At 36.8% G+C, this 16,775-nt stretch overlaps 1 protein-coding gene across 2 annotated transcripts in view; it reads right to left on the reverse strand.

Moving 5' to 3' along the window:
• Positions 1-16,775, reverse strand: part of SSBP2 (single stranded DNA binding protein 2) — a 170,297-nt gene that overhangs the window by 107,213 nt on the left and 46,309 nt on the right. For both annotated transcript variants that reach the window (XM_085212589.1, XM_085212588.1), the window contains exon 4: positions 16,666-16,750. In XM_085212589.1, coding sequence (XP_085068715.1) covers positions 16,666-16,750 — 85 coding nt within the window. The remainder of the gene's footprint in view (positions 1-16,665; positions 16,751-16,775) is intronic.

Raw genomic sequence — 16,775 nt, forward strand, 5'->3', positions numbered from 1 at the left:
AAGGAAGGAGAGCAAAAGGAACATTTCTTGTACATTTTTCTATTACCTCAAGCTCTGTCTATGAGAATGGTGAAATGAGCACTTCGCTGTTTACTCCACTTTGGGACACCATGTACCCCTAAGACTTTGAATTCAAATTCTGTCCCCCTCCACAGCATCTTAAAGCCTGCGTGTGGCAGCAGGTTTCTCTGCAAGGCAAACCTTATGGGCCAGCATGGCATCAACTCAAAAGCATATGTGGAACAGAGCCTACTTATTTATACTAGAAGTTCTGGAAAAAGTTTGTTCAAGCGTTGCATGTCATGTACTCCCCTATAACATCAAATTACGACCAGCATTTTTTCTTGCAATGGTAAATACACGGAGGATTATGTTGTCCAGATCATATTCTTCATATACTATTCTTAAGCATGATTGTCTCTGAAGAAGTCCAAAATTGGTCTTCCCTACATAAAGACAATTACAAATTCAGATAAATACTACTAATATTAGTTTTCTGGCTATTTTAACATTTAGAACTGAAAACACAGATACAAAGAACCAGAAGAACTAAAGCTGAAGATGAGACAGTATTGACCACCACAAAGGCAGCACACATGCCAAATCAGCAGTACAACTCCCTGATGAATACAAACATATACACTTACATTTTACATGTCTCATTAAAGTGAGCTTTAGCAATGAAACTGAAGGATGGTAACAAGGTATGTTAGAGCATATTCAGATGCTGTCTCTGATGCAAAGGAAAAGCACAGGAGTGCTTCATCAAAAACTCTATGCAGGAATAACAGAATACTGTGTTATGGCAACCTAGGAATACTGGTAAAGCAAAACCAACTTTATCACAGCCAGAATAAAGTACAATTCAGCAGTTGAAATATTGATTAAGCACAGACTTTATGTATATAAGGATCAGAACGGGTATATGTACAATATCTAGCAAATACAGCTCTAAGAACAAAGCTGGTTATGGTTAGATGAGTTAGAAAATAAGACCACCTACTTCACAAAGCTGAGGGCAGAAAGTGTATTTCTTCCATCAGTCAAATAAGAAGGTAGAGAGAAAATCCCTTTCTTAATCAAAATGGTCTTGAAAAAGCGCAAGAGAAAACCTAGCATTTTGTTTTCAGTTTAAAAAAAAAGTTGAAATAAACATAAGTAGCTGATTTTGTGTTTGGAAATGAAGTAAGGATGAATATACAAAGAAAGGGCAGTAAGTTGGTGGGAAGGAGAACAAGGCAGCCAAAAGATAAGAAAACTGTCATAGCACACGTTGAAACAATATCTGAAAAGGAGGAGAAAGATATGAGTGTATAGCCAAAGAATTAAAGACACTGAAGATAGGACATGGTAAATTCAATCAAGAGTGGGTCCAGAGCTGCAGTTCACTGCAACATGACAGGGCAAGTCTGGATCAGGGCAGGTCTCTCAGACCTTTGGAGGAGGGGTGTTACCAATTTGGGAACAGCACATTAAGCCCGACAATTGGAAAAAGCTGGTGAGACAGCCTGTGGCTCAAGAAAAATGAAACCAAGAGAGCTTCTGTTTTTAAAGATCGGGGGGACTGAAAAGAAATTAAGTTTGATATCAGATGGGAATGGCAGTTAGGAACAAGTGAAATGGAGAAACTATATGAAGTATGCAAGAAAAGAGGACTGAAGCACAGGAGCAAGTGAAAGGATTAGAGAACTAGGACTCCTTCCTGAATACGTAATATTAGAAAACTGAGAAAGGCAAAGATGGAAAGAAAGGCAAACCAAAGAAGGGTATATACAGTATGTGTAAAGTCATGGTTATTTTCTTCTTTTTCAGAAGTCAGTGAGATCATACATGGAGACGGACGAGAGGAAGAAGTCAAAGACTTTGGCAGGGATTCCAAGCAAGCAAAGAAGAGCCAACTGAGATGGTGAGCAATGGAGACCTGGTTATGTCTGAGGATAAAACTGATCAACTACAAGGATGGCAGAGATGAAAAAAATAAATCTATAGCAAAAGGAAGTTGGGCTGGTCAGAGGATTTCCGCTGGAGATCCTGTATGTGCTACATGAGAGCAGGACTGTAGGAAACGGATGTTGGGAGACCGCCAGGGCCAGCAATTGGTAGGGAAAAAAGAAGACAGGGTAGTTTACCTAAAAGCTCTGTTCAAATACATGATTAGAGCAAGACAAACTCAGAAGCCAGTATAAACAGAGGTCAGGACCAGCAGTGTTTGCTCCTTTAGGACAGAATTTACAGTGACTGTACAAAAGCCTCAGAGGTGTTATTTGACAGGTTTGGTCTTGTTTGCAGGCTGAAGAAGATGGAAATGATTGGTGAGCATGCAGAAAACTGAAACATTATCAGTTGAAGTATTAATTATCGCCAGGAAATCTCCTTTTGATTTGGGGGATTCCAGCTTCCCAATGGCACAGAGCATGTATGTGTAGAACTGGAGGTTTCTGAAGTGTTACTGCATGCCTAAATTACTGGTTCCATGGCATAGAATCGATTTGACCCAGTACTCACTGCAGCAAGTTCTCAACGCAACAAGTGATTTCTCAATTTTCAGTTTTACATCCCACTATGTCAGTGTACAAGAGGTTCCTGCTCACATAAACCATGGTTGCAGGCTTTAAAATATGCCTCCTCCTTCACTGAATGCTATGAGTAGTAGTATAATACAAGCTCTGCAACCTGTACTTGTTTTTTAGCAAGTACTGGGACTGAAAGATATATGCATGACACTGCTTCACAAATTAAGTATAGAAATCAGAGATCTCCATTTTGAGCTATAGTTTATAATGCTTCCATTCATCAAATGTATTCACACATTTACACATTCTATACATCTTGCAAATCTCTAATGCTAACCTAGCAGTCAATTTTAAAAACAATCATAGATCATAAAATGGCCTGGGTTGAAAAGGACCACAGTGATTATCTAGTTTCAAACCCCCTGACATGTGCAGGGTCACCAAACCACTAGGCCATGCTGCCCAGAGCCACATCCAGCCTGGCCCTGAATGCCTCACATATTCAAGGAAGCAGATAGTAGCAGATAACAATCTTTCAGCCAAGTGTCAATGGTTTACGGGCTGGTTCAGTCCGGTTCTGTGACTAGAAGGGCGGAGGGATCTGCGGATCCGCGCCCCCGGAAAAGGAAAATAGGGGACCCCGAAATAATTGAAAACAGCGGCAACAATCTGAGGTGAAACAAACTAATTTACTAAATATAGTATCAGCAGAATATAAGGAGAGAGAGAGTGTGTGTCTGGAAGGTGGATCGGCCTCACCACAACGCTGAGATGAGAAGTGCAGTCCAGTTGAGCCGATGAAGAAGCGCAGGCAGAGAAGCGCAAGCGAAGAAGCGCAGGCAGAGAAGAGAGAATCAGGTGACCTTGCTGGGAGTTATATCTCCCCACTGACTGCAAAGCCCCCTGGGGAAATGTAGTTGTTCTTCTCCTCCAGACAGACACCCGGAACTTGAGCATCAGCAGTCAAACCCCCAGTGCATTACATGATGTTATGATGTGGAATACTGATAACCAAAAATCATGAAACCATGACACCAAGGAAGGAGTTAGAGCTCGTCCAATAAATAGAAAGAGAGAGAGAGAGAGACAAAGAGAGAGAGAGAGAGAGAGAGAGAAAGGATTAACAGCTTTAGAGGCATTGGTAATAAAACTAAAAATCAGTTTGGAGAATTACACAACAGCTGTAGAACTGCATGATACTTAAAAAGTTCAAACAAGATATGCTATCCACAAAATAAAAATGCAGCTTTGCAGCATTTTGCAGCTTCAGTAGCGGTACGGTTTGCTTATTCAGCAAAAACGTAACAGAAATTACTATAAAATGCAGTTTTCATTGATGTAATTCTTCTTCCAGGAGAACATGTAACATACATATTTCGGTTATGATTCTGTATAATTGCTTACAATATGCACAGAAATAAGACAGAAATAATTCAATTTCTGCTATCATCGCAACAATTGCAACATTTGTCAGGCTCCATTAAATAAAGTTACAATGCACTTCCTGACATGGATTCTAGTCAGTAGTAAATAAGGAATCCAATATGCAAATGTTTTATGATCTTTTTCCTGAAATATTTCCTTTGACTTCACCCTGAAATTCTGAAAACTGCGAATAATCTGAAAACGCAATAAAACAAGTAATGAAATCACTGTTTCACTACAACTATTTTTCTAAACCAGCAGTTCCTGACAGAATCAGGATACACAAAGTCTGTTGTGTAACCAGTTTGTGGAATTCCTTCCATTCATTCAGTGTATTTCCTGCATCAAAAAATTCTCATTTTTAAAAAAGAAAGATATTGCTACATGAAGATGAATGAACTGAACCATAGCATGATAATATAAACCTCATGATTTACAAAGATTGGTATCCCAGTGCCTATAGATACACTCAGCCTCCTTAAAAGGAAGCCTGATTTATGACAGAGATCCTCTGGAATTCATTTGACTTCAGACAAACTTACTGCATACTCAAGAGAATTTGAAGCGAAAGAATAACCAAACAACAACAAAAGGGGTTACGAATGTTAACACGACCTTTGTAGCCAGCCTTCATGGTCTCAGAGCTGAAATTAATTCATAGTGACAAAATCATCACAGTACAGATTACTAGTCCTTTCTGCTCCTGCTATCTTCAGAGGTATTTTTAAAGCACATAACACAAACAGAGGTTTTAACAATCACTCATTCTAGGCTTAATGGTAACAACCTTAATAACGTTAACTGGACCATTTCCAGTTAACATTATTAACAAATCATCCTCTGCTCTTTCTACCAGCCCTGTTTTTGAACCAACTGCTAGAGAACAGGAATCTCATTAATAGCACTCCCCTGCTGGTTCACAAGAAGAGAATAGTTAGGATAGTCAAAGTACACTGCAATGCACATACTGTCATTCTATTATTTTACTTGGTTTTTTTTTGTTTTTTTTTTTTTTAAGATTAACTTATTTTACATCTTAGAAAGCTGACAAACTAAGAATTAATAGCAAAATGAACTTACCAAGATGATTATTTTTTACTGTTCCATTTACTTTGAAATTTTTAATTTGTAAGCTTGTCAACAGTAGCTACACACTAGTTGGGATTGTCTAATGCAAGGAAATGTACCCAGACTGTCACGAATACTTTAAAGACAACTGTAGAGACAAGGGGTCTTGTGGAAGAAGAAGAATTTTCAAGTTGGGCACAGTATTTGAAAAGTACAGAGCTATTTAATAAAAACAAATCCGGAAAAATCCATCTCTGCTACCACATAACTTTACAAGTGTCCAACTGCCATTACAGTCTATTTCTATGAGATCAAGCTGCTACTTATCTAAACTCTCCTCTTTCCAAGAGAATTACTCTTTAGGGGTGCTTGGGCTACACTTTCTATTACTCCAGCTCCCAAAATCAGGCATCCAAAGTACAACTCCATCAGACAAACATTTGTATTCCAGACTGAGCTATATGGAAAGTGCAGTGACACAGTGCATTTACTAATTATAAAGGTTCTAGAACTACTGCTACAGGATGAGATTAACCTAATATCAGTCTTAAAAGCCACAGCAGAGCCTCCTTTTCAAATCAGTCCTTTGGATACTCCTTTCATATAGTTCTCTTATTATAATTCAGGTTTAAGGAAACAGAATATAAGCAGGTCAACCTCTTTTTTTGAAATCTAATCACATCCCATCTTTCTTTCATGTCATATTTTCTAAACAAGCAAGCTGAGAAAGATATTTAAAATGGTAAGGAAAGCTCAGTTCCTTACACATCATTTAAGGAACCTGATGCTTCAGCAAACCCCTCCCCCCCCCATACTCTAGTGCTGCAAAAAGAAACTACAGTACCACATTTCTTGCAGGAATATTCTGCATGTTATCAGTAAAGAAAGCAAGGATGTAGAGGAGTTTCCTTCTTTCTATTAAGAGAAAAAGGAATCAGCAATTTTCCCTGTGTCTCACTGTTGAAAAGGCTTGGGAATGGATCTCAGACTTGAGGAAGAAGAAGCTTTCTTCCAAAGCTTTGCTTGAATATTCATGGCAGTACAGAGGATGCAGTTTTAACTATCCAAGAACTAAGAGCATTCAACTAGCTGCCGGAAGTAGGCAGCCTCTGAGAGAACAGCACAACCAAGCAGCAAGAAAGGCCTCTGGTAAAAGGAACACAGAAATTCAAGATGCTGACAGACCAGTGACTTCCTTCTTTGCACTCATGGAAAACATCCCAGAAGACAGTGAAAGGAAGACTTCCTTTTTTCCCCGCATCATGAACATTCCACTGACCCCCAAAGGATGTCCATCACACAGTGAGAGAAAGCAGTTGGTAAGAGGCAGTTTATTTTTAATTTTGTTTATCTTTCAAGGGAGGAGGGCAGTTACTGGAAATGCAAAAAGTAAATGGTTCTAAGTGAGTAAAAGCCAAGTCAGCAGCTGTATCTGACTGAGGAGTGGTCATCCGTCAGTTCCCAGTCCTCCATGTAACAACAGGGAAAAAGCAGATGAAGCAAGAAAAGTGAAGCATGTGGCAATGGAAGACAGAAAAAGTAATTCTTCATAAAATAAAATTAATGTTAAAACTGTAAGAATAGTGGGAAAATAAACACAGTATTCCAACCAAACTGTTATGACTGAGTAAAATGCTTTCTGCAATGACACGAGCCATTCAGAAGATCCCTCTTCAACAGCTATGAACTTTTAAAAAGAAACTCAGGATTCTTCTTTGCAACAGAGAAAATTGGAGAAAGGCCTCTTTCCACACAAATACAAGGGGGGAAAAAAAAAAAACACTACAATGGAAGGATGGTTTCTATACTGAGAAATAAATAGAACCAGACAGAGAACCAGAATGGCCAATTTTGTCCCTACTGTTTCCTACGACCCCAATACTGCAAAACACATACGTGAGTTTAATGAAAGCATTCAAACATACAGTGCTACTCAACCATGAAATTGTTCGCCAGATTAGGGCCAGAGTCGCTGATCCTGCCATCAGATCTGTGCAGGCAGATCACAAAATCCCTGTAGATCTGTGATAAAGTCAATGAGGTCGTGCTCCACAGGGATTCCAGCGTCTATTTTTACAAATCTCACTACAAATCTTATTCCTGTAAAATTGATTTATTAAACTGTAACATCATAATTCACTATAGGCACATATAATATTTGCATACTTTTCTCTTTCTCTCTTATAAAAGTTACTAAAACTTACCTTATGGATTATATCCCCTTAACTATTTTATAGTTAACAACTTTGTGTATTTCATAAGCTAAAATTTCAGTTTCAAATTACTTTTATAGAAGTCTGATTTGAAAGTATTTTCAAGATTCTCAGTGGTTCAAAACATAGTATTTACCATAACCTTACAAAAAGCTTTGTGTTCCCCTTCCCAAACCAGAGTAATTGTGATAGGTCATGCACTTCTTCCTGTGTGAATTGTGGACAGTACTGCTTTTTTGGCAGCATTAGCCTCTGAAGAGTTACTGCTACATCTGTGTTTTGTTACAGGTCTTCTTCCTATCTAGCGCAACCATAGTTTGTGCACATTAATGCAACAGCACTATGAAGATGGCCATTTAAATTAAGGGAAGGCCACATTTAAACAGCCTATCATGAGTAAGTGCAAACTTTCATCTTTAAGGCAAATTTAATTTTTATTTCCCTTGATTATGCCTATTTCCATTTTTCTTTTAGTGCACAGGTCTGTATATTATTTTCCACAGTAATACATATGGGAATGAAATGCTCTGTACACCTTGCAATTTTACATATTTTCAGCAGCTAAGTTAACATTTACGCTGTTTGGGATGGTATTAATGTGAAGATTTTAAAAAGCCATAATTTTAAAACCTCGTTTGTTAAACAGATATCCAAATATAGAGATTTGCGTTTCACTTCCCTGAACTAAAACGTTCAGTACATGCTCAAAAGCCCATGTTACCACAACTGTTTGTAACAGTAAGGCATTAATTTGGTAGAAAATTCAAGTAGGCTATTATCTGTTTGCTGTGGCTTGTGTTATATAATGTGCATTTCATATTTAGTGTAAGGTTTAGATGTGACAGTTCTAGTCAGCCATGGATATCCACATTCCCTCAAGAGGCTTCCTCCTCATTACTTCATTTTTCACCACCTCTCACAAGACATTTGTTGTTCAGCTGTTCTTATTAAGAGCTGCATGTCTCCCACAATTTGTGATCTTCAGGACTCATCTTTCATCATATCAGAGAGCAGATGGAAGTTATAATTCCTTGGTTTTTCCAGGCATGTGTTAAGCAAGTCTGAAATGAGTCACTTAGAGATATTAGCAGAGCAGTCAAGCTTCTTACAAAATCTCTGTTTGGCATATTGTGCAGAAGTAAGACTTTCACTCTTACGATTTATGAGGCTAAAGAAGAACATATTCAGGCAAAGTGACTCAAGTCTAGCTAAATACTGTTATCAGAAAAATAAAAATGCTTTAAATCAGTATATTATTGGATTGTACTTCACTATTCTGTTAAACACATATATATCATATACATATCATATGCATATATATGCACCTGTGGACGCATGTACCTAAGTAGAGTTCTTGAAATACCTCCTCATAATTACCTCTAAGAGAAATTTCCCCAGCTAAATTGGAACCTACAATGCAAAAAATTATAAGAAGACTACCTGAAATCTCTACCCTCATTTACCATAATAAACATCAAATGAAATGAGAAAAGAACATTAAGATGGGACAAGGAGCTTACACACGAAGTTGGGAGGCTATAGTCCAACATTTGCTCTCTATTGATCAAATGTTTGTTCAATACTTTATTGATGTAAAGCATTATGTACAATCAATGTTAAAAATTAATGCCAGAAGATCTTTAACTCTAAATTCAGAACATTTGTTAGTCAATTTAGTATTCCCAGCGTTACTAAGCTGCAACTTAACCTTCCTTAATAACTTTCTAGAGTGCTGTAGACACATGCGGCTTACACTGTGCAATGAATACGAATGATCCGTATGTCAACAGCAGTGAAGATAAATGATTTTACATGTAAGAAAGTATAAAGGTTTGAAACAGGACCTTTCTCAATGCATGTTACGTAAAACTAACGTATATTCTTATTCTGAAAAGTAAAACGCATTAAAAACTTTGTTAAAAAGACTGAGTTCACACCAAATATTAAAATCTACCACAACTTTTGCTATAGTAGCATACTAGAAGTGGAAATCTGAATTTAAATAAATTGAGTTCTATTCCAAATACACTACGGGTACTACACAAAGATTTGCAGTAAGACATATTTAACAACATCACTCCAAGAAATAGTTGAAGAGCCATACATGAAGACAACCAAGCAGAGAAAAAATTGCAATATCCTGGGATTTCCATCAAACTGGTAAAAAATGTTCAACAAAGGCTTTATCCAGGCAATAGTATAAGTCACAACTTCAGAAATATCTCAGATTTACGTTAATTATAAAGTAAATGCCAGTATTAGGAGGATAGAAATGTAAGCCCATGCAGGAATCTATTATGGACTAAAAATATCTAATAATTTCACAGTGTGTCTACCAGCTTTTTAAAGATCACCTCACAAACAATTTTTACCTACACACTATAAAAATTACATTATTCTGGAAGACTGCAAATCAGCCTGAGCATTCCATCCACCACCTCTCATCTTTTGATGTTTATCTTCTTCTGTACGTTTCATGTTATTCCTTAAACCACCCACTTCTTTCTTAACCTGTTGAATCCCTATTCCCTCTTACCTCCAAGCAAAAGAAAACAAAACTGTTTGATAAATTTGACATGTTTTAAATACAGTCTATATTGTATTTTTTTTGTATTTCATTATGATTAAATATCTGTTTTTTTCCCAACAGATCATTCCCTGAAAGTTTCGCCTCATTAGGAAGGCTTATTTCCTTTGTTCTCAATGAAAGTGAAGCTTAAAACATTCTTAAGAGAAGAGGCACTCAGTTCAACTAGTCCATTGCCTAACTCTGGGAGCAATGAAAGAGGAGCTAAATTGCCTTCAGGGGAGACCGTGATTCCTTATACTGTCAGAAGCTTCCACCTAACTGAAACTAATTAACCATTTTATTTCTAAATTCTGCAAAAATGAGAACTCCATTCAAACAGTAAAAGTTGAAATTTTGGGAAGGATACACTGTTTTTTCTACTTGAAACAAATGCTTCGGTGCCCATATTAAAAGTGAAACATAGCATATATTTACCTATGAAATTACAAATAGGAAAAAAGCCTATGTGCACTGTAAGAAAATACATTTCCTGTATCAGCACTTACAGTTTATAATTTGACGTAGTTCAAATCTGAGTAACTATGTTATCCAAGAATGTATGGGAAGCAGGAGGACAAGGACAATGGTCACATCTTTCTTCATGAAAATGTGAGGAGAATTCTCTCTGGGGTTTTCTTAACATGAACTAAGATGAAAAAAAAAAAAATCCCTACTTTCCTGCAAAGAGTATCCATGTAATCCAGTGAAAACACCAATTTCTCAAGCTGGCCAATTTCTGAAGAACAAAGGGAAACAGTTTAATAATCTTGCAGATAACAAGCAATTCTACTTTGTGCTACTTGAGATGTACGTATAATTATGTGGACCAAATCCTGACACAAGTTAATGCAGTTTTCCTGCAAACAGTGATGCCTACCTTGCTGGGAGTATGAAGCCTCCTTTTCTTTATCCCTTTCTGAACAATTGCATTAAAGAACATCTATTAAGCAATAAAATTGAGCAGTCAAAAGGCTGGAAAAGTGAAGCCTGATTGTGCATAAGTCCACCAACGCCATTATTAGAGTCTCAGATCATGAATAGCAACCGTTCTCCAAAGCAATAAATATTATTTTCCAGAAAGAAATTCATCCAATTTTATATTAGTGCCCCTTTACAACTGCTAACTAAAATATAAGAATTCTTCACATTCTTGATGTATTTCAGATTTACTGAATTCTGGCTACAGAAGAAATCAAGGACTTACTACCTTGTAAGGCACTTTAACAGAGAATCTTAAACTGAACACGACTTTTTAATTATTTTATTTTTCCAATAAACAGAGTAATCTGGTTTATTAATCTACCGCGTTTAGACAAGGGATTTCAGAGTAAATGTCAGAAACCTCCTTGGTTTCCTTTTAGCTTTCACATCCATATTTTACTCTATCTAAGCACTGGGAAGCAAGGCATACCTCTGCAGAATTAAGAGTAGTAAACAACAGCATTTCATTCATATTTGAATGTCATGTACACAAAAAGCAAAATGTATTGTTCTAACAATGACTTTATGGAAAAGAGATGCTCTTCATTTCCGTATCAGTTATGAAAAGCACTCTGTGACCACTTAAAAGAAATTTTTTCTAGCTTTAAGAAGTAATCTATGCTGCAGGGACAAGGGTAGTTACCTACACGCTAAGAAGAATTATATGTCTGAAGAAAATACTCTTGTCTCCAAGGGTGAAATTACAGATACAGTGATGAATAGTAAAAAAAAAAAAAAAAAAATAGTAAAAATGTTAAGGCTCTTCCAAGAGTTTGCAGAACTACTCTGTTAGAGACTCTACTACACTGCTTCAGTAGAACAATCCTTAAAACACTACTGGCAAATCAGCCCAAGTAGAACCTCTGCAGTGCAGCACACATTCCCTTTATCAAGGGAAATTACATCCAACCACAAAAGTGTGCTTTAGAATCTCTGCTGTTAATGACAACAGCCCATAGACACATGGAGAACCTTAGAGACAAAGAGAATAAAGCAACAGAGAGTTCACAGGAAGGCCGTAAATTGCACAGAGATCTAAAATCTGTCAACTTACTCTCATTTATGGATCTCATAAACCTGTGGCAATACAATTTGGCATTTGTCCCATGAATTACACCGAATTCAGCATTTTGTAGATCCTGTCTGCTGCTTCCTCTCTCCTCTCTGCTTGGATTTCTCATCTCATGCTCTCCACAGCTTGGAAGGATAGAAAAGCACCACTGGTTTTGGTTTTAAGCAGAAGGAGTTACCATAGATTCTCCATGCCCTGTTCCACTGAAACTGATAGGCTAGAAGACAGGACTAGAATCCAGTTTTCAGCAGAAAATCTGGGAGGACCTAAAAGCACAAGATGCCTAGTGATGCTGCCCGCAAAATGCCACAGTAACAACAGCTGGCAAAAGAAAGAAAATCAACAACTAGAAGATTGCTCCATCTCTGACACACATGAGAGTTAGAAAAGGAATTTCTCTGATGCACTGAAGAGATCATGACTGCCCAGAGCACCTGAAGAACGTAAGAAAATCTGTCGACAAAAATTATCCTGAAACAGAAAAAACTTGCATGTGTTTAGGTCATCAAAAATCTTCACCTAAAAAGATAGCTCTGTGTGGGTTCCAGAAATTATTATTTTTTGACATATACATATATGTTTCATGAAAATAGAATAAAACCAGATCTTACTGCAGAATAGTTTTCACTGTGGGAACAAAAGGCCTGAGATTTGTGGTCACATCCAATAAACATTCAGTGCTGCCTTAGATGATTTTCTCATAGACCTTATGTGGAAATCGTCAGTACTTAAAAAAGCTGTAAAAATATTCATAGTCCTTCAAGTTCTGTATACTACTAATGACGTGTTAGAATTTGAGTAACATTCAAGGCAAGCAACTCTTCTGAAAGATAAGCACAAAGAAGAGGGAAGAAAGTGGTATTTCTTCTTCTATTATATGTCAGTAAGTGCAAAGGTCTAATTTGTTTCTGTGAAATACTAACAGACTGATTCAACAGACTGAGCCATTTCAAGTGTCTAAATACTATTCCAATTAACCTCTAGAAAAAAATTATTTATATCACTATGATTTTAGATGGAATAATCTATATAGAATTAATTATAGTGGTCTTTAATACACCCTACAACTTTCAAGCAAAGCTAAGCTCCGAGTCATACAGCTTTACTATTAAAACATGCTAACAAATCAGATGGAAATGCGATACAAGCTTACAGTAGTGTTTTGTAGCTGAGAATTTGCTCTATCAGATAGTTACTGTACTCTTTGTATTGGTTGTCATTTACATGGAAATAAGTAGGAGGCATTACTTTTGGAGCAACTTATGTATATGCAGCACAAGACAATTCCTCTTAGTGCAGCCCAGGCAATCTCAAGGTTGGACATTCATGCTATAGAAGATCTTAAGTACTAAGCAAGGAAATCACCTTTCAAGACAGAATTTCACAAGTACTATCCCTGTACCAGAGATGCACAGGTGTGAAAGAATGGCTGAGCCAGCAGAATTGAAGAGCAGCCACTTGTGGTGGTCAGAAGCTCATTGGTAGGGATGATTCTAAAAATCCTTTCTGCTCTGAGGAATTACATTTACACACCAAGTTTTTGGCCTATAAACAGATGAAGGAAAGTCAGAACAACATGCACATAGGAACCTGCTTCTCTCAACAGAAGATCTCAGCTCTAATCAAGATAAATGAGATTTTAAAAAGAGAGATAGTCTCCTTAGCATTTTAGCAGGTGCTAAAATGTTATGGCAAACTAAACAGTAAAGTAAACCTCATCATTCAAAAAATTTTGTCCAATTATTAGTGGTAGAGGATAATTAAATAGTATCATTTTTCTTGCAATTGTAGTTGAAATACTGTGAAACTTGAAGAAAACCCTTCTGTGCATATTTACTGTATGAGTTAATCTCTGTGTTGCAGACTGAATATCAACTATGTTGTTTGAGGCAGCAACATTTCACAAATTAGTAAAGCGTCTCCAAACACCTTCCTCCTTCATCAAACATTCTTAAACCTTTCTTCTTTCACAAAAGCAAAGACAGAAAACATATTGGGTCAGCTCATTCAGACTAATTAGTGTTAAAAAGGATATGTCTAGTGTAAAAAGACCACACCTTCAGCAAGAACGACATTCCCAGGTCAAGTGGAAAAACACACACCTAGTAAAAAATTCTAAATTGCTAGTATGAAATACTAAGCAAGTCTTCTCTACTTTTTGTACTTGGCAATTAGTTTTCAGATATGACAACACAGCTATGAATGCTCTTATCCTTGTCCTGCAGTCTCACTGGAGGACTGGTGTAACAGCCTGGCTCTCTGACAGTCTGCACTGTCAGTGGAATTTTGACTCCAGGGGAGTCAACACTCCACATGGGTCAAGATTTCACAAATCATTAATAAATGTAAAATATACTTAATGGTACTTTATAACTATTTGTTAAGTCTGTTAATATGAATGTAAGTGTGGTCATGAAATATTAAATATGTGCAGGATTTCAACAGCATGCACCTAAAACAATGGAGACTGCTTTACAAACAGCACATGACAGTAAGGAACACATATGAGTAGTTCTAGGTATTAGAAAAGTTTACCTCAACTGTGAGAAAGTAATGCAACAGCTTGTTTTTCTTGTCACATTAAAGGATTAAGAAAGTGATTAGAAACGCTGGGTGAAATAAATAATAAAATAAACCAAATTTTTTTCCTGACATAAGCATTCATCTTACTCTATGCAGATTGATATGTGCATAAAAGAACAGCATTTTATTTTTCCTTCATCAAACATGACTTTATACGGTAACTTAAACATCACACAATTCTGTTTCACATGCACACTCATTTGACTGTTTTCTCAGTATTTTAACATACTGTAACATCTGCCATAATGCAGATGAACTGAGCAGCAAGATGATGTAAATCTGAAATCCGTAGAAGTTTGAATTACTAGAAAGCTGACATCAAGATAAAATTTATTTGACATAATTTTGATTTGGCTACTCAAATTCTTAGTATCAACACTTAGATAAATAGTGACTTTACTGATCAGTGTAATTCTCATGAGTTTAAAGAAGCTTGGACTCCATTCTGTTTCAGATTCCAAGTGCTTTTGAGTTTAAATTTTCACTGCTAATAATTTCAGAATTATTTCACGACAGGTTTCAAATTTTTTGCTTTGGTTACTTACATTACACTGCAAGTGTGCAATGCCTCCACTGAAGTCAATTGTCCTACTGTGGATTCTAATCTCCACGGATTAATTCACTAATGTCATTTCCTGTGGTCATAAGCTATTCTTATGAAACTATTTCTCCTTCAGTGAGGAATTAAACCTTGATTTAATAACAAAAATTCAAAACAACAGCAAAGCTGTTGAAATGCTGTATTCTGCCAATGACTGTGTATTGAAAACAGAATAAGTAAAAAACATAATGGAAGTTCTGCTTCCAACAGTTAAACTATTCTTATTCTGAGGAAAGCGCTTTGCCAAGTTGGTTGACTTTAACACCTTTGCGAGTGGAAACTGCCCTTATAATTTTGTTCCCTTCTCCCAACACTGCTTTTCAATCATTGATTATTACTGTGAGTGATCAATGCAGCATGGAAAAAACAGTGTAGTTATCCAAGTTCCTTTACCAGTCAGCCTCAGGTATTAAGGAGAAGGTATTAAAGAGTTATTGGTCTGTAAATAAAATATATTTAACATATTAACTGTGTTGTTGATGCATTAATAGCAGTCACAGTTAACTACATATAAGGCAAGATCATTAATCATTTGCACGCTAAAGGATGCCAAGCCATGTTCAGATTATGATAATAGAAAATGGTTAATTAGCTGATTTATTTTTTTTTCCAAATTTATGTTTGTAAGACCTTCAATTACTGCAGTCTAGTTTCATTTTTGTATAATTTTTTCTGCAGAGACTAGACAGTATTTCTAAGACAAACCGTGAAAACTCTGAAGAGGTTTCGTAACCTTTTCAGTGCCATGAGGGTCCCATACCCCTTCCTTGTACCATACGAATGACCCAAAGGAACAACAGCTCAGCCAGTTTTCTGAGGACTTCCTTAGTGAAAATGAAACCAACAGATGGAGAAGAGCTTGCTGGAGACAGAACCCAAATTCCTTGCAGTAAAATGAAGTAAATTCAAAATCCATAGAAGTTTGAATTACTAGAAAGCTGACATCTCTGCTTGCTGGAGACAGAACCCAAATTTCATCCTAAATCTGGAACACAGACTTCTAGATTGCTCCATGTACATGATGATAATGGATAAAAAGGAACTTTTTTAGTGTTAGGTATCCTAGTTTCTAGAACTATTATTTTTCCAGGGGCTGGGGTCTTCACAGGCAAAATACCACCAAACTCTCTACTGTGTTTTAAACTGTGTCTCAAACATACCAAAACTGGCATAATACTTTAAATTCCATGATTCCTCCTGTTCTCCTGGACAGGAAAATTTATGTCTAATTTCCTCTGTGGTACATAAGAATGAGAACAATCACACCTGAAGTCAGCACAGTCCTGACAGAAGCCAGGGAGTCAACTGACAGAGTATGGGTATGCAGACAGGACTTATCTGTGCTTCCATCTGGCCTGTGCCATTTTGATTGGCTTGATGTTTCCATGTAGAAGAGACAGAATTATCAGTTCATTCTGAATTAATACACAGGACAGCACTTTGACCTCTGAGATGGGTACAGAGTTTTGCAGATGGCACACCTGGTCACACAGTTAGAACGTCCTAATTCTGAAGCATCACCACAAATGTTCCTTATATGTGACCAAACCTGCATTTGAAATGCTGTCATGCAGAAATACTTCTGTATCACATTTTCACATACAGTTAATGAAAGCATGGTAAAGACAGACAAAACTTACATAGTCATGAAAGGCTTTTGCTTCACTTGAATGTTCACATGTTTCACGTCTTTCTGGAGCTGCACAGTAGAGATCCCAAAATACACTGCAAGTGAAGAAGTTACAGATAC

The sequence above is a fragment of the Meleagris gallopavo genome, chromosome Z (genome assembly GCF_905368555.1).
Source record: "Meleagris gallopavo chromosome Z, MGAL_WU_HG_1.1, whole genome shotgun sequence".
Classification (NCBI taxonomy): domain Eukaryota; kingdom Metazoa; phylum Chordata; class Aves; order Galliformes; family Phasianidae; genus Meleagris; species Meleagris gallopavo.